The sequence below is a fragment of the Oratosquilla oratoria genome, chromosome 1, assembly GCF_046742065.1.
Source record: "Oratosquilla oratoria isolate Oo_2021 chromosome 1, ASM4674206v1, whole genome shotgun sequence".
NCBI classification, from domain to species: domain Eukaryota; kingdom Metazoa; phylum Arthropoda; class Malacostraca; order Stomatopoda; family Squillidae; genus Oratosquilla; species Oratosquilla oratoria.
The window spans coordinates 30,636,059-30,662,956 of NC_134777.1; the positions used below are offsets into that span (position 1 = coordinate 30,636,059).

The following is a 26,898-nucleotide window of genomic DNA, read 5'->3' on the forward strand; positions in this document are numbered from 1 at the left end:
GTGTGTGTGTGTGTGTGTGTGTGTGTGTGTGTGTGTGTGTGTGTGTGTGTGTGTGTGTGTGTGTGTGTGTGTGTGTGTGTGTGTGTGTGTGTGTGTGTGTGTGTGTGTGTGTGTGTGTGTGTGTGTGTGTGTGTGTGTGTGTGTGTGTGTGTGTGTGTGTGTGTGTGTGTGTGTGTGTGTGTGTGTGTGTGTGTGTGTGTGTGTGTGTGTGTGTGTGTGTGTGTGTGTGTGTGTGTGTGTGTGTGTATTTACCTAGTTGTATTACGCGGGAAGGTGAGCTATGCTCGTGATGACCCGTTTTTGTATCTCGCAAGATCAATTTTGTTCTTAAACTCTTGTATTGTGTTTACACACTATTTTTTCATCTAAGTTGTTCCATGTATCTATCACTGTGTGTGTGTGTGTGTGTGTGTGTGTGTGTGTGTGTGTGTGTGTGTGTGTGTGTGTGTGTGTGTGTGTGTGTGTGTGTGTGTGTGTGTGTGTGTGTGTATGTATGTATGTATGTATGTATGTGTGTGTGTGTGTGTGTGTGTGTGTGTGTGTGTGTGTGTGTGTGTGTGTGTGTGTGTGTGTGTGTGTGTGTGTGTGTGTGTGTGTGTGTGTGCGCGCTCGCGTTTGTTCCCGTACACTTGTCCGTGTTTGTGAGCGTGTTGAATATATGACCAAATGAATTTAGTATATATACATAGCAAGGAAAATTAGAATATGAAAATGTATACTTTTTGCAACATTTGGATGACATGCCGAAAGTATGGAAGCCAGCCAGATAGTGTGGCGATAAAGGAAGGAAAGGAGAGAAATATTATGAAACTCAAAAATAATCACGTCTACATTACTCGAATAGCAAACGAAAAATTGCAGACCATTAAGTACTATAGATAAAACATATCTTTCCAGGCTCTACATAACACCGAGATCCATGTAAAGGAACTATGTGGGTCAGTAGAAACTGAGTACTTACTACTGACGGAGATGTTGATCGATCTTTTTGCTGTCCCAGCAACGTTCGAAGCGACGCACTCGTATTCCCCCTCCGTCTCTGGGCTCGCCAAGATACTGGAGCAGAGAGCATTGTGTTAGGATGGGTGTTTAAACAACAAAAGGTGCTTGCCATGATAAGTAGTTAAACGATAAAAAGGTGCTTCTGATAGTAAGTAGTTAAATGACATATGGTCAGGTTGTACTATCAGCATTAGTAAATTTATCAAAACAACTTCTGATAGTGCTTGTGATAGTAAGTAGTTAAACGACAAAAGGTGCTTCTGATAGTAAGTAGTTAAATAACAAAAGGTCAGATTGTACTATCAGCATTAGTAGATTTATCAAAACAACTTCTGACAGTGCTTCTGATAGTAAGTAGTTAAACGACAAATGGCTAGGTTATATATCAGCATTAGTAGGTTCATCTTAACAGACAGCTTAGGCTTGCACAACTGGTCATTTCTTGACAATTACTCATTTGAATTATCATAAAACAATCGAACACATACATGTTTCAACGACAACTACTTAATTATACAAGCTTAGATTGTTTTTCGTGTTAGAAAAGAATTGTGTATACACTGTTGGATATACAGATGTCTTTCTACTTCCCTGGTAGAAATCTAGATGATGAAGACTAAAGAAATAAAAAAAAAAGTCAATGGATAGTTTGCAGTTCATGAGAGCTTAGTCATTCTGTGTTCCCATACTTTGAACTGCAGGAGACTGACCGATCAATTGTCTCGCCAAAGCGGAAGGTGTCCGATATTTTAAAACAATTACTACTTCTTTTTCTTTTTTTAAGATGAGTGAGGGCAACTAGCACTGTGCATATTTTAATTCTACTACATAAGGACTTTTGATTTTATACTAAATTGTGTAAATGTTAAGATTATTAACCAGAAAAAATAAACAAAAGGAATTATTGTATCTTTTCCCCTCATTCGGAGACCTAAACGGGACACTTCGTAACCAAACGACGAAAGGGTCACTTGAACATAAGTGACAGAAAGAGAAAAGTGCGACGGACGGTGAGACATGTGGTTTCCTTTAATTTTTAAAGTTAGAGGGCAGGACAGATAAGATGGGGGAGAGGGAGGGAGGGGGGATTTGGGAGTTTAGTGGAAGGACAGAGTGAAATGGAAGGAAGTAAAAGTTGTGGGGCAGACCCACTTGCTCGGTTTTTCCTTTAATGAAATTTCACAAGACCGTGTGTTCCCACTTGGTTCTCTAAATAATCGTTATGCGCACACAAAGTAAGAATAAATGGTTAATTATAGTAGCTAGTGCAGGCAATTTTGTATCAAGGGGTTGGGATGATGTATGTGTCAATTTATTAATTATTTCGTGAAATGTGCGTTCCTGCTTGGTTCTGTAAACATTCGTTATGAGCACAAAAAAGTAAGATTAAATGGGTAACTATGGTAACTAGTGCGGGTAACTTTGTATATAACAAGCTCAAACAGACGGAATATATAAACTTATGAATATTCATGTTTCGTAGAAGTAATGCATAACGAGATATGAAACATATTGTACGTTATGTAGATGTATATAGATGTATAATTTATAACATGTATAACGAGAGGCCGATATGAATCTGTTGTTCCTTAGAAACGTTCAAGTGTCAATTTGACTAGTTGTGTGAGGGGGAGGGGGAACTTCCCCCTCGGCCGAGTAAAGTCCCCTGGCGTCAGCCACTGTGTCGTTATCTGCAGTGAACCTAGATTTACAAAACTTGTGTGACCTTTAGCATAAGCGCAAACTGAGATGCAAGTAACACAGAGGACGCGGTAGAGCAATGAAAGACTTCTTATTGCTGTTTGGATATATTTCTCACTTGACATGCTTCTAGATGCACCAACTCCGCATTTCAAGCGAGAGAGAAGTTCAAACTGTGCTTCAATTCAGCAACAGGAAGTCTGCCTATGCTCTGTGCTGCATCGCCTGTGTCGCCTGCGTCTCAATCCGCGTTTAGGCTTAGAGGGTGTTTACACGGTCTAACGGTTCGTCGAACGCGGTTCGACAGACACGTGTTCAAAGTCATGTGCGAACGTGTGAAAGGGGTATTTGCGGTTTAACCAACGTGTTCGACAACCAAATACCCCGTTCACATGTTCACACATCACTTTAAACACGTGTCTGTCGAACCGCGTTCGACGAACCGTTAGACCCTAGTGTAAACCCCCTCTTAAGCTTGTCGTCAAGTGCTGGAGCCCCCAACATTCGAATTTCTATTTAGCACATGACTGCAGCAGTCATAATATAAACAACAAAATTTTACTCCAGTTCTTTTGAAGTTCTTTCCCCGTCTCGGGTATTGGCTACATGATATTGTGAGGTTAAAATTGGTCAGTAGCATAAAGTTGATACTTTAGGGTCAATATGGGACACCCCTATGGACCAAATTCACACAACATTTATAGAGGAAATCTCTATTCATAGATAAATGATGTTATTTTTTATACTGCAACTAGCCCTCCGTTCTATTGTCCCCTCACTCTTAATACTGTCCTGTACAATTTCCCTGAATATACATTTCCTTTTTCGCCGAACCTTGTGGTAGGGGAGAAAAAATACTGCCACAGAGGGTTTCCACTTGAGTCGTAAAAGGCGACAAAAACGGGACGGGATAGGACTAGGCATCCTACTCTCCGTATCCCCACAGGGGACATTCCTTAAAAAAAAGCAAAGGCATAAGGGGGTCTTGGAGGAGTTTTCCAACCTGAATCACAAGGTCTTTTAATGTATGCGGATGGGGTACAGATGAAAGTAAAAGGGAAGAGATAGGCAGTAAGTTTGTGAGAAGAAAGATGGATGTGTTGGCATTAAGTGAAACTAAGTTAAAAGGGAGGAGCGAGTTTGAGTTTGGGAATGTAGTTGGGAGGATGTCAGGAATGAAGAGAGGACAAGGGAGAGAAGGGGTGGCTATATTAGTAAGGGAAGAGATAGTTAAGCGAGTGGTAGAGTGGAAGGAGGTTTCTTCAAGGTTAATGTGGATGAAGTCAAACTGGAAAGGGAAATGTGGGTCTTTGTAAGTGCATATGGGCCTCATAGTGAGAAGAGTGTAGAGGAAAAGGAGGCCTTTTGGATAGATTTAAATTAGTTCATAAAGGGATATCTCAATGCTAGGGTAGGAGACGAACCAATACATGGAGTGGTTGGGAAGTGTGGAGTTCCAGGGAAAAAATTGTGGTGAAGAGTTGATGGTGGAGATGTGTCTAAAAAAAGAGTTGGTGGTAGCAAACACAGAGTTTAGGAAGAAAGTCAAGCATAAGTACACATGGGAGAGGGTGGTGGATAGAAGGGTGGTAGATTGGGCTTTAATAGACTAGTAGTAACCAGGAGAAGAATAGGAATATTTCTGGATGTACATGTTCTTAGGGAAGAGAGTGGGGGAATATCAAATCATTTTCTGGTGGGAGGTAATTTGAGAGCGGAGAGATAGAGAAAGAGAAGGACAGAAGGTAGGGAGGTACTTTGAGTAAACTGCTTAAATGAGAAAGAAAAGGAAAAATAGTACAAGAAAAAACTGAGAGATGAGTGGGAGAGAGTAAAGAATAGAGTAGAACTAGGAGTGGAGGAGGAATGGGGATGTTTCAAGGAAGGAGTCACAAGATGTTCAAAGATGGTGTGTGGACTAAGGAGGATGGGAGGACATAGAAGGAAGGGTAGTGAGTGGTGGGATGAGGAAGCAAAAAACGTTGTAGAAGAGAGAAAGCAAGCATTTACAGATTAGTTACAAAATAGGACGAGAGAATCATATGAAAGATAGAAAGAAAAGAGAAGTAAAGCATAAGATAAAGGAGACAAAATAAGAGAGTAGATGTAAAATTGGGTAAAGGTATGGCAAATTTTTTTGAAAATAATAAAAAGATGTTTTGGATGGAAGTTAAGAGAGGCGATAGCAAATCAAGTGGATGTTTTTGGACTTTTATGGATTTGGAAAAGGATTATGACAGGGTAGACAGGAAGGGACTGTGGAAGGTATTGCAGATATATGGGATAGAAGGAAAGCTTTTAAGAGCAATCAAGGGTTTTTACGAGAGTAGTAGAGCCTATGTTAGAATTAGAAATGGAGAGAACGAGTGGTCTGAAGTAAAGATGGGACTTTGCCAGGGATGTGTCATGTCACCATGGCTGTTCAACCTATAGATCAGTGTTTCTTAACCTGGGTTCGATCGAACCCCAGGGGTTCGGTGAGACAGTTTCCGGGGTTCGACGGTTTGGTTCACCCCTGGGTTCACATTGATTTGCAGTAAATGTTCATTATGTTTTTGTTTTATGTGAAATTCATGTTTTGTTGGTTTTGTTCTTTGAACACAGTGATTTCGTGTGCAAATGATCCATGGTACAGTTTGTGCACTAATACAGTATATAATTCCTATGTTTTGAATTTGAAGAAGAAAAATAAACACATTTTATTTTTCCAACTACGAAGGGTTCGATGAATGTATGTATGAAACTTGCGTGGTTCAGTACCTCCAACAAGGTCAAGAACCACTGCTATACATGCATGGGGTGATGTGAGAGGTAAATGCAAGGGTAATGGGCCAGGGATTGGAGATGGTTAAAGAAAATGGAGAAAAATGGGAGACAAGCCAAATGTTGTTTGCTGACGACACTACTTGTAGTAGGATCAGAGGAGGGATTAAGGATGTTAGTGACAGAGTCTGGGAAGGTTTGTGAAAGAAGAAAGTTGAAGTTAAATGTGGGTAAAAGGTGATGATATGTACAAGGGGAGAGGATGGCAGCAAATTGGAAGTGAGTATTAAGGGGAAAAGACTGGAGGAAGACGACAACTTTAAAAATATTTGGAGGTGAATGTAGCGGAAAAGGGAGGAGTGGAAGTGGAGGTAGAATGTAGATTGAAAGAAATAAGTAAATGCAAAGAGGGATTAAAAAGAATAATGAGAAATAGACGTTTGGGAATGGATGCTAAGAGGAGATTGTATGAAGGAGTGATTGTGCTGACAGCATTGTATGAGGCATAAACGTGGAACATAAGAGAGGAAGAGTTTAAATGTGTTTGAGAAGAAATGCCTGAGAAGTATGGCACGGGTTACTAGGGTGGATAGAGTGAGAAACGAGGTGAGGAGCAGAACGGGGTTGAAATAGGAGTTGAGAAATAGTGTTGATGAAAGAGTATTGGGATGGTTTGGACACATGGAAAGAATGAGTGAAGAAAAATTAGTAAAGGAGGTCTGGAAGGCAGAGGTAGAAGGAGTGAATACAAGGGTGCGACCAAAGATAAGATAGATGGATAGGATACAGGGGGTATTGGGAAAGAGGGGGATGTCTATTGAGAAGATAGGTGTGAGTGAAAAATGGTTGTGTATGGATGATGCTGTGATGCAAGGAAGGGAGTGGGTGGGGGATGGGGGATGAGGGAGTATTTGTGAACGATATTTTGATGCAGCCTGAAGGGATTTCTCCCCATCTTCTCTTTTTCTGCGTGAGGGGACGTAGAGGTGGGGGGGTCGCCGATTAAATGAAGTGGTCTTGCTGTGGATGTGGTGTGTCTTGCTGCATTGCTTCTGACCCAGGGCAGTGGGCGAGATATAGAAATGACCCGTCATCCAGGAGGAGCCAAGAAAAGAGGGAGATGGGAATGGTGATTGGGAGTGGAGTGTGTGGGGATGAAATGGGTGTGAGTGAATTTATGCCTTTGACTTTGGCTACCTCCCTTATAAGGAGGAAAAAGCCATTTGTATATGTATGTATGTGTGTGTGTATGTATGTATGTATGTATGTATGTATGTATGTATGTATGTATGTATGTATGTATGTATGTATGTATGTATGTATGTATGTATGTATGTATGTATGTATGTATGAGGAAGGAGGAAGGGAAAGACACGGGTCTAGGTCCGAGTTTATTCCTGAACGGTTTCGCTTACAGCTTCTTCAGAGGAATGAACCGGTCAGGAATAAACTGTAAGCGAAACCGGTCATGAATAAACTCGGCCCTAGATCCGTGTCTTTCTCTTCCTCCTTCTTCAAACCTGTCACAAGGTATGTATGTATGTATGTATGTATGTATGTATGTATGTATGTATGTATGTATGTATGTATATTTGTATGTCTTTTGGAGCTTAGAAGAACCTCCGTGGGAAGGCTCAACTTAGCCCTTTGAATCCTAACAGAGACTTTAAAAAAAAATAGCTCTCTCTAAAATCAGATTACCTCATTCGGAGATTTTGAAAACTAGGGATCCTGTAGGCCTTGAATGTAGCAATGTATAAAGACTACAACAGTTCCGATTGGTTTCGGGTCCCTATTCTTCAACAGGGCAAAAGTGTGACCCTCATTGTTCAAAAGGTCCACCTAACCCTTCCAATCTAAACCTAACCTAGCCCAACCTAACCTTATTTTCTTACATGGGACCATTATTCTTCAAGAGGACAAAAATGGGTCCCCTATTGTTCAAAAAGTCTACCTGACCTAACCTAAACTAACCTTAGTAAACCTAACCTAACCTAACCTTATTTTCTTACATGGGACCATTATCCTTCAAGAGGGCAAAAATGGGACCCCTATTGTTCAAAAGCCTACCTAACCTAACCTAACCTAACCTAACCTGACCAAACTTATCCTAACCAACCTAACCTAACCGAACCTAATCTAGCCCAACTTAACCTTTTTGTCTTACATGGGACCATTATTCTTCAAAAGATCAAAACTGTGACCGCTAAGGTTCAGGAGGGGCAATTGGGTTCCCTGTCCTTCAAAACCTCCCCTGATTCACATAGCAGGAACCTCAAGTCATCAGAGGGTCAATCAATAAACTCACCTGAGCACAGCCTCGACAGGCCCACCACCAGCCTCCTGCCGATCACTCTCGTTCTTAAAGTTCGAGTCGAGGACGAGCCCCTGTTGGGGTCGGGTCCAAGTCACACTTGGAGGAGGAAAACCACCCGCTTCGCAGGGCACATCAAGCGTCTCGCCCTCCAACAAGGAGTAGGAGCTCGGTCCGACCTTGATGTTCGGAGGATCTGTTTCATATAAAAGAACAATGGCGATGTTTTAATAAACAGATATATGCAAACGTATGATGGTACATACATATATACACACATGCATACGTACAAACACACACACACACACACACACACACACACACACACACACACACACACACACACACACACACACACACACACACACACACACACACACACACACACACACACACACACACATATATATATATATATATATATATATTATATAATACATGTACTGTATATATGTATATATATATATATATATATACACATATATATATATATACATATATATACATTATGTATAAATGTATATATATTATATATATACAGTATATATATATATATATATATATATATATATATATATATATATATATATATATTGATAGAATGACCGCAAAAGAGAGACGAACTTTTTTTTGAGCTCTCAACTTTTCGAAAACTCGACATTTTGAAAGCTGGAGAGATCACGAAAAAACTTCATCACTAACTCATTTGCCGTCGTTTTTACCAGGATATGCCTTAAAATCTCCTGCCACGCTTCACCAATATATATATATATATATATATATATATATATATATATATATATATATATATATATATATATATATATATATTATGACAAATGAGATTGAAGGTGAAAGAAGTAGACGAGGAGTAATACATGTGGATAAACATAGTCATCTTCCAGACTGGAACACCACAACCGTATTAAATAAAGGATCATCCAAGAAACTAAGGAAGACAATTGAGGCAGCATATATCAACACTAATAACAACATTAACTATAGAGAAGGCTTTATATGTTTAGCAAAAGCCACTAGCTTATTAATAATAAAAGAATATGTAAATAAAATAACAAGCTCTCTGAAGCGTCCCATAAGATGACCCGTCCGTGTATAAAATATCCTGTTACGTTTGAGTTGTTAGCTTTGTGATCAAGACCCTGCGGGTCGAAACGTTAAGGCGTGAAATTCTGCCATTACTCCTCGTCTACTTCTTTCACCTTCAATCTTATATATATATATATATATATATATATATATATATATATATATATATATACATATATATAATATTATTATATATATATACATATACATATACACATATATACATACACACACACACATATTTATATATATATATATATATTTGTATATACATATATGTATATATATATATATTTGTATATACATGCTTAAAAGTGGCAGTTTGCCGACAAGATTGACGAGATAAACACCATATGAGGACGAAGCCTTTATTTGTACGACGTTTCGCTTATTACAGCTTTTTCAAGTACAAGTTGAGATACAAATGCTTGAGATTAAATAAGGGGAAAGGAGGGAACGGGGAGAGAAAAAGGGGGGGGGGAAGGAAGAGGAGGAGGAGGAGGAGGGTGGGGGGATTGGACACTGGGAAAGGATGAGAATGCTGGCCCAAACGTCCAAGGGCGAAATGTCCACAAAGGGTGGTTTAAATATTTAATATATTCCCCTAATACCCATGGCCAGCAAAATATTAAATATTTAAACCACCCTTTGTGGACATTTCGCCCACGGTCGTTTGGGCCAGCCTTCTCATCCTTTCCCAGTGTCCAAGCCCCCCACCCTCCTCCTCCTCCTCCTCTTCCTCCTCCCTCTTTTTCTCGCCCCGTTCCCTCCTTTCCCCTTATTTAATCTCAAGCATTTGTATCTCAACTTGTACTTGAAAAAGCTGTAATAAGCGAAACGTCGTACAAATAAAGGCTTCGTCCTCATATGGTGTTTATCTCGTCAACATATATACATGCATACATACATGCAGATATACATACATGCACACACACACACACACACACACACACACACACACACACATATATACTTATATATATATATATATATATATATATATATATATATATATATATGTGTGTGTGTGTGTGTGTTTGTGTGTATATATATATATATATATATATATATGTATGTATAAATATATATATATTTATATATATATAAATTATATATGTATATATATATATATATATATATATATATATACATAAGAGTGAAGGTGGAAGAAACAGACGAGGAGTAATGGGAGAATTTCACGCTCGTTTCGACCTGCAGAGTCTTGATCACAAAGCTTTGTGACCAACACTCTGCGGGTCGAAACTTTAAAGCGTGACATTCTCCTATAACTCCCCGACTGCTTCTTCCACACCCACTCTTATTTGTCAAAATAGAGTCACTATATATATATATATATATATATATATATATATATATATATATATATATATATACATATTTATATATATATACATATATATATATATATATATATATATATATATATATATGTGTGTGTGTGTGTGTGTGTGTGTGTATTTACCTAGTTGTATTTACCTAGTTGTATTTTACGGGAAGGGGAGCTATGCTCGTGGGGTCCCGTCTTCATTTCTCATTTTATCTAAACAATTTTTAAATTCATGTATTGTTTTTGCACACACCACTTTCTCATCTAACTTGTTCCAACTGTCTATTACTCTGTGTGGAAAGCTGTTCTTTTTCAAATCTCTTCTATAGCTGTCTTTTTTTATTTTCTTTCCGTGTCCTCTTGTATTTCTGTCATCCCATTTTATCAGATTCTCTCTATCAGTAATTTCTATGCCTTTCATGATTCTGTAAATAGCTATCAAATCTCCTCTCTCTCTTCTTTGCTCTAGTGTCTGTAGTTCAAGTTTTTGTAGTCTCTCTTCATATGATAGTTTTGAGAGTGTTGGTGCCAGTTTTGTAATTGCTCTTTGTATTCTTTCAAGTTTTTTTATACATTTTTTTGTACTTGGTGACCATATTGTTGCTGCATATTCTAATCTTGGTCTTATCAGGGTGATTAGGATTTTCCTCACCATTTCTTCATCCAGGTATGTAAATGCCACTTTGATTGTTCTTATTAAATTATAAGTTTCTCCAAAAATCTTATTTATATGTTTTTCAGGTGACATATTATTCATAACAATGACTCCCAGGTCCTTTTCATTTTCTACTTTTTTTATTCCCTCTTCTCCCAAATTATATGATCCTGTTATTCTGTTTTTGCTTTTTCCAAATTCCATTATACTGCACTTTTTTGTATTGAACTCCATCTCCCACTTCTTACTCCATTCCTGTACTTTATTTAGATCTCTCTGTAGTGATTCACAATCTTCTTCAGTTTTCACTCTTTTCAGTAGTTTTGCATCGTCTGCAAAGAAGCTCATATAGCTTTCAATTCCTTCATCCATATCATTAATATATATAGCAAACATTATTGGGGCCAGGACTGTTCCCTGCGGGACACCGCTTATTACTTCATTCCATTTTGAGTGCTGGTTTCTTATCACTACTCTCATTTTTCTTTCTTGCAAAAAGTCTTCCATCCAATTTAGTAATTTACCTTGTATTCCTCCTTCAGATTCTAGTTTATTAAGCAACTTCTTATGTGGTACTTTGTCAAAAGCTTTTTTTTGGTCTAGAAATGCACAATCAGCCCATCCATCTCTTTCTTGTATTATATCTATTAGCCTTGAATAGAAACATATTAAATTGGTGACGCATGATCGTCCTTGTCTGAATCCAAATTGCCTTGGATTTAGTACGTTGTTTTTTTCCAAGTATTTTACACATCTATTTTTGATAATTCTTTCACAAATTTTTGCTATTGTACTTGTTAGAGAGACTGGTCTATAGTTGGTAGGTTCTTCTTTATTTCCTCCTTTATATATAGGTACTATATTTGCTTTTTTCCAATCTTCTGGAACTTTTCCTTCTTTCAAGGAACTGCTTATTATGCTATGTATTTTGTCTGCCAGTTCATTCCTGCATTCTTTCAGAATCCAGTTTGCTATTTCATCTGGTCCATGTGATTTTCTGACATCAAGATTACTCAAGTGTATCAATATTTCATTCTTTGATACTTCTATTTTTTCTATAGGGGGGATTTTCTCTTTCCATTCAATCTCTTCAGGTTGTATGTTCTCCCTTGTAAACACTGATTTAAAATGTTTGTTCATAATTTCCGCCATTTCCATTTCCTCAGTGTATTCAACTCCCCCTTGTCTTAGTTTCTCCAAGTCCTGTTTGTTTTTCAGTTTATTGTTTACAAATCTGTAGAATAGTTTTGGTTGATCTTTACATTTTTCTATGACGTCTTTTTCATATTTTCTCTTTTCCTCTCTGCACGTTTGTACATATTCATTTCTATAACTGGTATATATTTTCCATTTTTCAGGTCTTCTGTCTTTTTTCCATCTGGTCCAGGCTTTGTCTCTTTTGTCTTTTAACTCCCTACAACTTTTGTTGTACCAGCATTTTACATATTCTTTTTCTTGTTTTTGTCTTGGGACATACTTTTCCACTCCTTTTTTGTAAATTTTTGTTAAAATATTCCATTTCTCTTCCACTGATGTTTCTTCTTTGTATATTTCTTCCCAGTTTTCTTGTTGGAAGAATTCTCTTATTTTATCAAAGTTTGTTTTTTCATACATCATTCTTCCTTTTCTATATTGTTCATTTCTTTTCATATATTTTTCTTCATTAAGTTCCAGTTCAATCAATATGTGGTCACTTTTACCTATTGGTGTTTTATATTCAATCTTGTCCACTATTCTAGGTTCAGATGTAATTAATAAGTCTAGTCTCGATGGTTCTTCTTCATTTCTATACCTAGTGTTCTCTTGTATCCATTGTGTCATTGTGTGGTCAATAATCATCTCAAGTAGAGTGTTTCCCCATGAGTCGTCTCCACCCTTTACTGTCATTTCTTCCCAGCAGATTTCTTTGCAATTAAAGTCGCCCATCATAACTATTCTTCCTCCATCTTCCATTATTTTATTTAATGTTATCTTTGTGTCCTCTAACATACTTTTATGTTCACTCTCCTCCCATGAGGCTGTTTTTGGAGGCACATAATTTATTACAAATTTTCTGCTCTTCTTATCTCTGTCTTCTACTTCTATCATAATCATCTCTACTGTATTCTTTCCATATATGACACCTTTCACGTTTATATCCTTCTTAGTCAGGAACATAACTCCACCCCCTTGCTTTTTCTCTCTGTTTCTAATCCAATAATTGTATGCATCATGTCCTACACTGTTGGGTGGTAGTGGGCCTTTTAATTTTGTTTCTACAATTCCCATTATGTCCGGTTCTTTTTCTTTCAAATAATCATTCAGCTCATTCAATCATGTTATTAATTCATCTATATTTGTGTAAGACACTCTTAGTTTTCTGCCACTTCCATTGTGTTCTCTGTTTCCCTTATGTTTTTCTTTTGTATGTCGAACTTCCTTAGTTTCATGTTCACTACTCTCCAATAGAATCTCTCTTTCTCTGACTCCGTTCTGTTTTCGTTTTTTGCCTTAGCTTCCAGTCTTTTCTGCTTTTCTTCCTCTTTTTCCTCTTTATTCATTTCTCTTTTTATCCATATCTTTTTGTATTGTTCACTTGTTGCTAGTTTCCCTGTTTTGGATAAGATATTCTCTGCCGTTGTTTGTGACTTGAATTTAATCTTAATTGGTCTGGTCTTGTCTGTGCTATACTTTCCGAGTCTAAATTTCTCTTCGATTTGTTTCATAATTTCTGGTTCATCTTCCTGAACTGATTCTAATAATTGGCTTACTTTTTCATTTTCCTCTTTGATTCTTGTGGTTCTATCTGTGTTGTGTTTCTCTTCCATTCCTAATATAATTATACATTTCTTTTTGTCTGCTAAGTCTCTTACTATATTCTCCTTCTGTCTCATCACTTTAATAACTGAGTTTTCAGTTTGTTCATTCATTTGCTGTCTGATTATGTCAGTGAATGCAACCTTGCTATTTTCCTGAATTTTTTTCCAACCCTCCTTGTTCTCCATATTATTCTCCTTTAAGACTTTATTCTCATCTTTTACTTCTTTTAACTGTTGTTTTAATTCTTCAATTTCCTTAGTTAAGTTTTTGTTCGCCCTCTCTAGTTCTTCCAATTTTTCAATTCTTCGTATCATACTGTCAACATTACCTAACTTACGTTCCAAGTCCTCGATCACCTTATCAACTCTCTCCTCTAGTCTTATCAGTCGGGGGGGGGGGGGGGGGGGGGGGGGGGTTGTGTCCCCCCCCCACCCTCTTTAAATCCCTGGAACATATTCTCGTCACTTTCTACTGTATTGCTCCTCTCTATACTTCTAATCTTTACATTTTTATTTGCCATTTCGTCATCACTGAGCTGGTCCGGTGGTCGTTTCATGTTGACCTTACGCTTGTCTGCTTGGGCCAAGTCCTCCACATCCTCATTTCCTTCCATTTCCCCAGCAATCCCTCCCCTTCTCCTCTTTTCCTACTTACCTACTGCCCCACGAGCAATTTCCCCCCACCCTGTAAATACAAAAAGGTACTTCTCTTTGCGTTGGGATCCACAATCGGCACTTTTCTTCAGAACGTTCTTCAAGCCGTCCGTTCGTTGAAAGTGTGTGTGTGTGTGTGTGTGTGTGTGTGTGTGTGTGTGTGTGTGTGTGTGTGTGTGTATGTATGTATAAAGGGAATATTTCTAAAAAAGTAAAGGTATAAGAGGGTCTGGAAGTTTTCCAACCAGTACCCTAAGATTTGGGTCTTTTAATGTGCGTGGATGTGGTACAGATGAGAGTACAAGGGAAGACATAGGCAGTATATTTGCGAGAATATAGATGGATGTTCTGGCTTTGAGTGAAACTAAAATGAAAAGGAAGGGCGAGTGTGATTTAGGGAGTGTAGCTGGGGGGTACTCAGGAGTGAAGAGGGGACGAGGGAGAGAGGGGGTGGCTATACTAGTAAGTGAAGAGATAAGTAAGCGTGTAGTGGAGTGGAAGGAGGTTTCATCAAGGTTGATGTGGATGAAGGTGAAGCTGGGAAGGGAGATGTCGGTCTTTGTAAGTGCGTATGGGCCTGATAGTGAGAAGAGCGTAGAGGAAAGGGAGGATTTTTGGGTAGATATAAATGAATGCATAGAGGGATTAGGGAGAAATATCAATGTAGCTGTATTGGAAGACCTTAATGCTAGGGTAGGAAACGAACCAATAGACGGAGTGATGGGGAAGTATGGTGTTCCAGGTAAAATCGTAGTGGAGAATTGCTGGTGAAGATGTGTCTTGAAAGAGAATTGATGATAGCAAATACAGTGTTTAGGAAGAAATTCAAGCATAAGTACACATGAGGAGGGTGGTGGATGGAAGGGTGGTAGATAGAGCGTTGATGGACTGTATAGTGGTGGCCAGCAGTATGGTAGGAAGAGTTAGGGATGTACATGTTCTAAGGGGAGAGAGTGGGGGAATATCAGATCATTTTCTGGTGGAAGGTAAATTGAGAGTGGAGAATAGGTGGAGAAAGAGGAAAAGGGCAGAAGGTAGGGAGGTACTTAGAGTGAACTGCTTAAATGAGAAAGAAAAGGAGAATGAGTATAAGAAGAAGCTGAGAGAGGAATGGGAGGGAATGGAGGATAGAGTAGAACTAAGAGTGGAGGAGGAATGGGGATGGTTTAAGGAGGGAGTCATAAGGTGTGCAAAGATGGTGTGTGGAACAAGGAGGGCGGGAGGAAATAGAAGGAAGGGTAGTGAGTGGTGGGATGAGGAAGCAAAGAAGGGTGTAGAAGAGAAGAAACAGGCTTTCATAGATTGGCTACAAATTAGGACGAGGAAATCGTATGAGAGGTACAAAGTAAAGAGAAGGAAAGTTAAGCAAAAGATAAAGGAAGCAAAGAGGAGAGCAGATGTGAAATGGAGTAAGAATATGGCAGAACATTTTGAAAGTAATAAAAAGATGTTTTGGAAAGAAATTAAAAGAGAAAGAGGGGGCGAATCAAGTAGAGAAGGAAAGGTAAAAGGCACAGATAGAGAGATGATAATAGGGGGAAGGCAGTGAGAGGAAGGTGGGTAGAGTATTTTAGTGAGTTGCTAAATGTGAACAAGGATAGGGAGGGAAAGGTAATTGCAGTGGGAAGCACTAAGAAAATGAGTGATGAGTGAGAAAAATGAAGGAGAAATAGGGAAAGATGAAGTGAAATCAGCTGTTAAGATGATGAGAGCAGGTAAGGCACCTGGGTTGGATGGATGCTATGCAGAATGTCTGAAGAAAGGAGGTACAGTTATGGTGGACTGGCTGGTGAGGTTATTTAATATATGTTTAAGAGAGGGTAGAGTGCCGGAGGACTGGATGAGTGCCTGTATAGTTCCGCTTTACAAGGGAAAGGGGCACAAGTGTGAGTGTAGTAGTTTCAGCGGGATCAGCTTGTTGAGTGTAGTTGGAAAGGCTTATGAGAGGTCTTGATTGAGAGGATTAGGAGAGGAACAGAGGGAGTAATTGGTGAGGAACAGTGTGGTTTTAGGACAGGTAGGGGTTGTGTTGATCAGATTTTTGTGGTAAGACAGATATGTGAGAAAGCTATAGGAAAAGGTAAGGATGCTTTTTGGGCTTTTATGGATCTGGAAAAGGTTTACGACAGGGTAGACAGGAAGGCACTGTGGGATGTACTGCAGATATATTGGATAGGAGGAAAGCTGTTAAGAGCAGTCAAGAGTTTTTACGAGTGTAGCAAGTGGGAAATAAGCTAGTTGTTGTTTGCTGACAACACTGCGCTTGTAGCAGGATCAGAGGAGGGATTGAGGAAGTTAGTGACAGAGTTTGAGAAGGTATGTGAAAGAAGGAAGTTGAAGATAAATGTGGGAAAAAGTAAGGTGATGAGATATACAAGGGGAGAGAGTGACAGCAGGTTGGAAGTGAGCATTAAGGGTGAGAGACTGGAGGAAGTGGGTAGTTTTAGATACTTGGGTGCGAATGTGGCAGGAAAGGGAGGAGTGGGGATGGAGGTAGAATGTAGATTGAGAGAAGCGAGTAAATGCCTTGGTGAATTAAAAAGTGTAATGAGAGATAGACATCTGGAATGAATGCTAAGAGGAGGTTATATTAAGGAGTGATTGTGACAACAGCACTGTACGGGGCAGAAACATGGAACATAATAGAGGAAGAGAGAAGGAGTTTGAATGTGTTTGAGATGAAATGTCTGAGAAGTATGATGGGGGTTACTAGGCTAGATAGAGTGAGAAATGAGGAGGTGAGGAGAACAGGGGTGGAAAGGGAGCTGGGAGATAGGGTTGATGAAAGAGTTTTAATCTATTATTAATATGATTTTTTTTTTTTTTTTTTTTTTTTTTTTTGCATCCGACCTAGTTATGGACCAAAAGGTCTCCTGTCGGCCTGCTCCGCCTTTGTAACCTTTTGTATTAGGATGGTTTGGATACATGGAAAGAATGAGTGAAGAAAATTTAGCAAAAGAGGTGTGGAAGGCAGAGGTGGAAGGAGTGAATATGAGGGGGCGTCCTAGGATGAGATAGATGGATGGGGTGAAAGGGGCATTACAAAAGAGAGGAAGGTTTGTTGAGGAAGGACGGGAGAGGACAGAAGATAAGGGTGAATAGCGAAGGGTTGTGTATGGATGATGCTGTGATGCATGAGGGTGAGTGGGTGGGAGATGGGGGGTAAGGAAGTATGTATGAGAAAATTTTTGACGCAGCCCGAAGGGATTTTTCCCCGTCTTCTCTTTTTTTGCATGAGGGGACGGAGAGGGGGGTCGCCGAATTTATGAAGCGGCCTTGCTGTGGATGTGCTGTGTCTTGCGACACTGCTTCTAACCCAGGGCAGTGGACAGGATGCAGGGATGAGCCGTCATCCAGGAGGTGCCAAGATCTTAGGGCGGGGGAGGGTGGAGGGAGTGGAATATGTAGGGAATGGAATGGGTGGGAGTGGTTTATATGCCTTTTTCTTTTTGGTTACCCCCGTGTGGAAAAAGCCTTTGGTATATGTGTATATATATATAAATATATATATATATATATATATATATATATATATATATATATATATAATTGTTATTTAGATACACAGATTTACAGATTGTATGCGGATTGAGGGAGTGGAGAAGAGCTAGCACTCTTCCAGGCAGACTTCAAAAATCAATAGATATTTAAGTAAACAGAGAAATATATAGAAAATGAATAGATAAATAGATCATAAATGAATAAATAAATAATTAAGTAGATCGAGAAATTAACAAATAAATAAATAGATAGATAAATAAATATATATATGAATAAACAAGCAATGAGCCAAACTCTAGACAAACATTTTTTTTCCAGATCGAGTAGGATAGAGGCTGCAAAATCGCGTCACCCGTCACCTCGGATAAAATGATAAACTCGATTACAAAGCAGATAGATAATTAGATAAAAAAAAATCAATAAATAAACGAATGAAAAAATAAAGATAAAATATAAGCAAACAAATGAATAAATAATAAAAGTAAATAACCAAACTCTCAGTCAAACGGATGACTTTTTCTCTTTTTTTCTTTTCTTTTCAAAGCTTGGATATAGCAGAGTCCGCGAAATCGTGTCTCCCGTCTCCTCGGCATCCACACGGACTTACCGTGGACAGTCAGCGTGATGGCCTGGTTGGTAACGCCAGCCCTGTTGGTTGCGGTGCACACATACACGGCGTTGTCGGAGGGCCTCACGCCCCTAATGACGAGTGTACCCTGGCGGAGGACCCGAGGCCTGTCAGAGAACAAAGAATGGAATGACTTTGAATAATGAAAAAAAAAAAAAAATTAGTCATATATATATATATATATATATATATATATATATATATATATATATATATATATATATATATATATATATATGTTACAACCACACTGCACTTTAACTCTAAGCCATCAAGAATTAAAGTGCATTGTGGTTGTTAAATTGTACCTCTAATCACTGAGACCAATTCAGTGTTGTACAAATACTTTCCCACGTTTGTATACTTCCAATTGTACTATCATAGTGGAGATGGGTTGAACGCAAAATTTCATGTATGTGTATGTAACTCGAGCATAAGAATATATAAGAAAAGTTGCGCTCAACTTATATCGCTTTTGATAGCGTAGTTATTCAATTGTGTTCTATCCTCCATCATGGAACAAATACTTAACCTCGATTAATCTTTTCTAAACTGAAGAGTACTTGTTCTATTTTGTCTAACGTCTTTGATAAGTAAAACGGGAGCTCCACAAGAGGGACTCAGGAACTTCCTAATGGGGACCTTTCTCGAAGATCTTACCTGCGCTGGAAGGGAAGAATGGGCTGCCCGTTGCGTTGCCAGGAGATCGTGGGTCGAGGGTCACCGGCCACAGGACACTCAAGGCGCACCGTGTCCCCGCGGGTCACGACTTTCTCCTGGGGGAGGTCCTCGGAGACTCTGGGCGGTACTACGGGAGGATAGGTTTTTACAGACTGAACTTAAAACATGTCATACAGAGAAGTTCCCCCAAAATCATGGGTTTCTGTAGACTGAACATGTCATAAACATGTCATGAACATGTCATGAACATGTCATAAAGATAAATCCCCCAAAACCATAGGTTTTCGTAGACTGAACTCAAAATATGTCATAAAGAGAAGTCCCCCAAAGCCATGGGTTCTCACAGACTGAACTTAAAACATGTCATAAAGAGAAGTCCCCCAAAGCCATGGGTTCTCACGGACCGAACTTAAAACATGTCATAAAGAGAAGTCCCCCAAAATCATGGGTTTCCGTAGACTGAACTTTAAACATGTCATAAAGATAAATCCCCCAAAACCATAGATTTTCGTAGACTGAACTCAAAATATGTCATAAAGAGAAGTCCCCCAAAGCCATGGGCTCTCACAGACTGAACTTAAAACATGTCATAAAGAGAAGTCCCCCAAAGACATGGGTTTTCGTAGAATAAACTTAAGACATGGCATAAAGAGAAATCCCTCAAAACCATGGGTTTTCGTAGACTGAACTTAAAACCTGTCATAAAGAGAAGTCTCCCAAAGCCATGGGTTCTCTTAGATTGAACTTAAAACATGTCATAAAGAGAAGTCTCCCAAAGACATGGGTTTTCGTAGACTGAACTTGAAACATGTCATAAAGAGAAATCCCTCTTTTCAACTTATAGGAATTTGTGGCATCACCCTTTTCATCTTATGTCAAATTTCTTTTCCTCCTCTTTACAAGATTGACTCAAAATATCAGTTAATTGTCGTTATAAATACTCTAATATGAGATGTTCAAAAACGTGGTCTTGTAGATTATATACAAATGATTACACAGGCGAAGCATGCCGACAGGAGACGTTTTGGTCCATAACTAGGTCGGATGCGAAAAAATATACAATAATGATAAATAAATAAATAAAAAAGTATAATGATATAAATGATAATAAATATAATGAATAAGTGAATTGATAGTTAAATAATAAACAAACAGGTAAATAGTAAATAATAATAAATTGACATATAACTAATAATAAATGAGAATCAAATAGTAATAAAAGAACAGACAAAAAATAACAAAACAAATAAATAATATAAAATAAATGACAGACATTACAGCATCTTGCACAGGCGTTTATCTAAGTGAATCTTAAAGCTTCGAACTGAACTACATTGCACTGCCTCTGCAGGAAGTTTATTCCATTCATTAAGTACATGGTTGGCGAAGTTGTTTCTACCCACTTCCAAATTAAATCTATTTCCTGACAGTTTGACACCATTGTTTCTTGTCTGATTCTCATTCAATGTAAAGAATTTGTCCCTTGATGTTATCAATTCCCTTTAAAATCCTAAAAACTTGTATCAAGTCACCTCTGAGTTTACGCTTTTTTAGGGAAAAAGGATGGCTATGTACAACTGTCTATCGAAATAAACGACGTTTCGCATGTTATAGCTTGTTCATGTACATAGTGGTAATACACATGACTGAGATAAAATAAAAAGAACTGGCGGAACGTGAGGGGGAGGGAGGGAGAGAGGAAGAGAGGTGGGGGGAAGGGGGTCACTGTAGGTTCCTTGTATGATGGTTGCTTCCAAACATTTTCTACGGATCTTGTCGGGTTCACGTACTAGAAGTTCTGCATTTTCCCAATCCATCAAGGGGTTGGTACTGTTCCTGTGTACAACACACGCGTTGGTGGTGACATGATGGCGGATGTCGTATTGGTGTTCTCTTATTCGGGTTTTTAGATCGTGTGATGTTTTCCCAATGTAGAATTTTTCACATCCCGAGCACGCAATCCGATAAACACCGGTTTTATTATTTTTTTTTTATTTTTTTTTATTTATTTTTTTTTTCTCAGTTGTGAGGTAATGTTCTTCACCCAGCCAATTGTTCCATCTTATCCTTAACCTTTCCTGTTCCCAGACATTTGGTCCACCTTCTCCTTAACCTTTCCTAATATTCAGTGACCCCCTCCCCCTACCTCTTTTCCTCTCTCTCTCCCCTCCCCCCGTTCCCACAGTTCTTCTTATTTAATCTCAGTCATGTGTATTACGACGATGTACATGAAAAAAATGTAACAAGCAAAACGTCGTACTAATAAAGTCTCCGTCCTCACTTGTGGTGTTTACTTCGATAGATTTGTCGGCAACTGCCACTTTCATACATGTACAACTGTATTTTACAGAAAAGAAAACATATTTTCCAACTGTTTGAGTCTATCTGTGATTATAATAATTCTCTCCTTTAAATAAAAAAAATTGCTTCCCACCCAACCTCCTATGGGAGATTTGTCCCCTTGGTAGAGAACCCTCCCGCTCTAATCCGAATAAAACCAGCTATCGTTAGGCAGAATAAAGCTATTCATGTGGCCACTGTTCTTTGATAGACCAATCAAGAGAACAATTGCAGTTTTTATTGAGGATGTCATGGGAAGGACGAAGCGTTAGTGAACAGAAACTCCAAATTTTCTCTGTCTTTACCTCACCAGCTTTCCACTCATTTGTCTTCCCTACCCCAATGGAGAGTACCAGTTCTCCCTAGGGCCAGAGGATCTCCTAAGCTGAACAAAATAGTCCAGCGTTATACTGAACAATATTATTAAATGGACCACTGAGCCTGAACGAGTCCGATTTTTTGTTTTTCAACTTTCCAAGATTTGTGAAGTCCTTACATTGACTTATATATTCAGGGAACCCCTTGATACGGGAATAGAATATAGTCACTTTTCCACACTATGAAAGAATGTGGTGATGATTTGTATAGCCAGGGAAAAACTAGAAGAAGAAGAAATTAGACATCTCGATTAAGACATATTATGTTATCATGAATCATACAAAAAAAATAAAAAATGATTGGATTAACTGCAGCATGTTGAATTTCCCGTCCTGTAGACCCTTGGTTGAGAAACACTGATCTATAGATTCTATACTGACCGCCGTCAGATAATTTCATTCATCAGAGGGGCGTCGCAGAATTGAAGGTATTGAGAGAAGCTGCGTCGTTTATACGGCTGTGCTTTTATTTGCTTTGGACAAACATCTTTAATTAGCGACTAAGATCATGAATTCGCAGCGTCTGTTTGACGCCGCGATAAAGTTAAACATGTTCATTTTTTACCGCTCGCGTCTAGCGTTTTAGTAGTGAATAAAGAAGCTAGCGTCTAGCGTCAAAAGCAGCGCCGCGTAAACATGAAAGAACTGAGAGGAAGCGGTGAAGAGAGACGATGAGTCGGAGGAACTAAGAAAGAAGGAAAATGGGAAATTTGAATATGCTTGCCCAAAGCTGAAGATCTCTGACAGTTAAAAAAACTAAATAAGCAAATAAATAGATAAATAAATAAATAAATAAATAAATGAATAGACATTCAAATGAATAGATGAATAAACAAATAAGTAAATAGATCAATAAATGAATAGAATGCATGAACAAAATGAATGAATGAATGAATATATACTAATAAATAAATATATCAATAATAAGCAAATAAGTAGATAAATAAATTGATAAATGAATAAATGGTAGATAAGTATATCAATCAACCAGGAACAAATAGATTAAATTTAAAATAATTGAATATATCGGTAACAAACTTAACTGATAAATGAATGAACAAACACGTTATCAAATAAATAAATAAATGAATAAATAAATAAATAAGTAAATAAATAAATAAATAGATAAATAAACAAATAAATAAATAAGTAAAAATCTTACGGCAGGTGGCAACACGGAAAATGTCGACCTCTGGATGATCTTCTTTCTTTTCCTTTTCCTTATTCTATTCCTACTCCCTCTATCTTCTTCACTCTTCTAACTCCCTTCTCTTCTTTCACTCTCCCCTCCCCCTCTCCCTTCTTCACCTCCTCTCTCCCTCCTCCTCCCCTCCTCACTCCCTCCTCTTCCTCCTTCACTCCCTCTCTTCCTTCTTCACTCCCTCTCTTCCTTCTTCACTCCCTCTCTTCCTTCCTCACTCCCTCTCTTCCTCCTTCACTCCCTCTCTTCCTTCTTCACTCCCTCTCTTCCTCCTTCACTCCCTCTCTTCTTCCTTCACTCCCTCTCTTCCTTCTTCACTCCCTCTCTTCCTTCTTCACTCCCTCTCTTCCTCCTTCACTCCCTCTCTTCCTCCTTCACTCCCTCTCTTCCTCCTTCACTCCCTCTCTTCCTCCTTCACTCCCTCTCTTCCTTCTTCACTCCCTCTCTTCCTTCTTCACTCCCTCTCTTCCTTCCTCACTTCCTCTCTTCCTCCTTCACTCCCTCTCTTCCACCTTCATTCTCTCTCTTCCTCCTTTACTCCCTCTCTCCCTCCTTCACTCCCTCTCTTCCTTCCTCACTCCCTCTCTTCCTCCTTCACTCCCTCTCTTCCTTCTTCACTCCCTCTCTTCCTCCTTCACTCCCTCTCTTCCTTCTTCACTCCCTCTCTTCCTTCTTCACTCCCTCTCTTCCTCCTTCACTCCCTCTCTTCCTCCTTCACTCCCTCTCTTCCTCCTTCACTCCCTCTCTTCCTCCTTCACTCCCTCTCTTCCTTCTTCACTCCCTCTCTTCCTTCTTCACTCCCTCTCTTCCTTCCTCACTTCCTCTCTTCCTCCTTCACTCCCTCTCTTCCACCTTCATTCTCTCTCTTCCTCCTTTACTCCCTCTCTCCCTCCTTCACTCCCTCTCTTCCCATCCCTCGCTCTTTCCTGACTCACCAAGGACATCCAGATAAAGTGTCATGGAGGAGTTTCCAGCAACGTTGGTGGCAGTGCACTGGTAGCTCCCCTCGTCTTCCAGCGCCACCTGGAAGAGCTGAAGAGTTCCAGTCCTGTCCACGTGGGTTCCTGAAGAAAGGATGGTGGATTAAACCTAAGGGTCGTAGTCATTTACAGTAGGTTCTGAATAGTTATAATTTGTCATAAGGTGTGGGGGATCCATATTTTAAATATACTTAACTCGGTACCGTTTTCTTTTCGTAGTACGAATATAGTGCAAAATGTTCTGGTTAAGATGAATTGCAAAGACTAATACTCGTGCTGTTGTGTTGACTTATCAAATTTGAATGATGGAATCCCTTATATATCAAGTGCACCTTATGTTCTAGGAATACTAGTGAATCCCGCTCCAGGTTACGTGAATACACGACAGGGGTGATGGTCAAGACGGTTAACATTGGTAAGACAAATTTGCCTCTAGTATATAGATCATATACGATGGCCTTAAACCGAAGCCCCGTTCTTCGATGATTTCATTAACCCCTTCCGTTACGAGGAACCCTTTTGCTTTACCATAAGTAAGGAAGTAAGATTATTTGGCATTGCATCAATATACATGAAGTGCAGACATAAGAACATAAGAATGAAGGAGACTGCAAGAGACCATAAGGCCTACACTAGGCAGCTCCGTATCCATCACCACCTGTCATCCCCATCCAGATAATGAAAATAACACAAAGTTCGAAATAACAGTTACAACTTTGTGTTCTTTTCATTATCTTCTCTTCATGTATATTGATGCAATGCCAAATAAACTTACTTATTTCGTCATCAATTATTCATCTCTATGGTATCCCCGTCGATAGCCAGAAGCTTGGTTGACCCTAGACTGTTCTATTCATTTTTGTAACGCTCCCTCGGTAGCAGAGATATTAATTATTAGTTTCTGGCTGGTGATCATGAAAGGAATTCACATACCTCCACCCTACATGCAATAAATATTAGTATAATTGGTTGTGAATCCCCAATTATCTTGCCTAACCACTTCGCAGGTCATGGTAGAAATGTTGACAGAAAGGTGAATGTGTTATTACCCTTAAGAAAAAAAAAATGGCGGTTCTGTCAGCGCCTCGTTTTTTTTTTTTTTTTTTTTTTTTCATAGTGAATGACTAGAGGTTTCTGGCCACAGTGAATATTTACTCAAATAAAAAGAAGCGATGACATTGAAAGCCGTTACATATATAAAAGCTTATTAATAGATTTGTACATCTCATTATGTAAGGGTTACCAAGTACTGACGGTCCATTGTTTGACGTATATAAATTTTGTAATTATGTTACCAGTGGTAGAGTAAAACAATTCAACAGAGTTCCAACACGGAATGTGTTTGAAATATTCCAGAACATAAGACACCACTCATACAACTGTATTTCAGTACCTATTTTCCGAGTTCCAAACCGTTCTAATTCTATTTATTATCATTATCATTATCATTATTATTAATACTATTACTATTATTGTAATTATTATTATTACTATTATTATCAATACTATTACTATTATTATAATCATTACTATTATCATTACCATTATCGTTATCATTACTATTAATACTATTACCACTATTACTATCACTATTATTATCAATATCATTATTATATTACCATTATTTTTTCTTTTTCTTCTTTTCTATGTTGTGTGCTTCAGCCACCTAGGAACCCCGTCTTATCCTTACCTTTGCCCGGCGTGATGAGACGACCATTGTGGTTCCACTGGAGGAGTGGTGGAGGGTTAGCGATCACAACGGCGCACTCCAGGGCCACAGATTTGCCCACTATGGCTTGCACCTGCGGCGTGGGCGGAGCCGCAATCAGGGGCGGCACTGCGTGGGCGTAGCGACGATGTGGGTGGCAAAGACAGTGATGGTAGTGGTGTTGGTAGTGGTAGTTTTCGTATCGATGTTAGTAGTGGTGGTGGCATCAATCGTAGTGATGGTAATGGTGTTTTGTATTTACGGGTCTTGTGGTGGTGGTTAAGGGTGTGATAGTAGTGGTGATAATGGTTTTAGTTGTTTATGGGTATGAAGGTGATTGAGAAGTGGCGCAAGTGGTGGCAGCGGTGGTAATGATAATGATGGTGTTGGTGATGGTGATTGTGGTGATGGGCGATGATAGTGATATTGATAGTGATATGGTGATATGGTTATGGGTGGAGACAATATAAAGTATGGTATTCAGTCCGCCACGTAAGTATTTGTGACGTAAGACGTGAACGATGACGTAAAGTGGTTTTGTCATGGGCCAGGAGCCGACGGACGTCGTAAGGTTGGAGAGAAAGGAAAAGTTAATAAGAAAATAGGCCTTAACCTTGAAGTTTTACTATTATCCTACAATCAGTGAACCAACTACAAGTATAAGCAACAATCAATTTACAATTCTAAACAATACAATAAGATATAACTTTATAACGTGTTCTTATATATCACAATAGTTAAATACAACTAACATGCATGATGGCACTAGGTATCAGTAAACCAACTACAAGTATGAGCAACAATGAAGTTACAATTCTAAACAATACAATAAGATATAACTTTATAACTTGTTCTTATATATTACAATACTTAGATACAACTAACATGTATTATGGCATTAGGTATTCCACATCACGTGTACATCTTAGCAAGTAATAAACTAATTTAAAGCTACCCATAGTTGATTCAAAGAAAACGAAATACTCACGTAAACCGGAAACAGTGAGGCGGGCTACCCTCGTTTCGACGCCATAGTCGTTGGCCAACCGGCACTCGTATTCTCCTTCGTCCTCTACCGTCATTTCTGATCGTTTGGAAGGCAGGTGGAGACCAAGGAAGGAGAGAGTGAGTTACGGAGGA

General features: G+C 38.8%; 1 protein-coding gene across 1 annotated transcript in view; it reads right to left on the reverse strand.

Moving 5' to 3' along the window:
- The window catches only part of LOC143032553 (hemicentin-1-like), a gene marked incomplete at its 3' end in the record, with an annotated part of 400,485 nt that overhangs the window by 262,409 nt on the left and 111,178 nt on the right, over positions 1 to 26,898 (reverse strand). Inside the window, 7 exon segments of the mRNA XM_076197423.1 lie at positions 962 to 1,056; positions 7,775 to 7,976; positions 18,451 to 18,578; positions 19,132 to 19,279; positions 24,006 to 24,134; positions 25,741 to 25,887; positions 26,747 to 26,842. Of these exon segments, the coding sequence (XP_076053538.1) occupies positions 962 to 1,056; positions 7,775 to 7,976; positions 18,451 to 18,578; positions 19,132 to 19,279; positions 24,006 to 24,134; positions 25,741 to 25,887; positions 26,747 to 26,842 (945 nt within the window).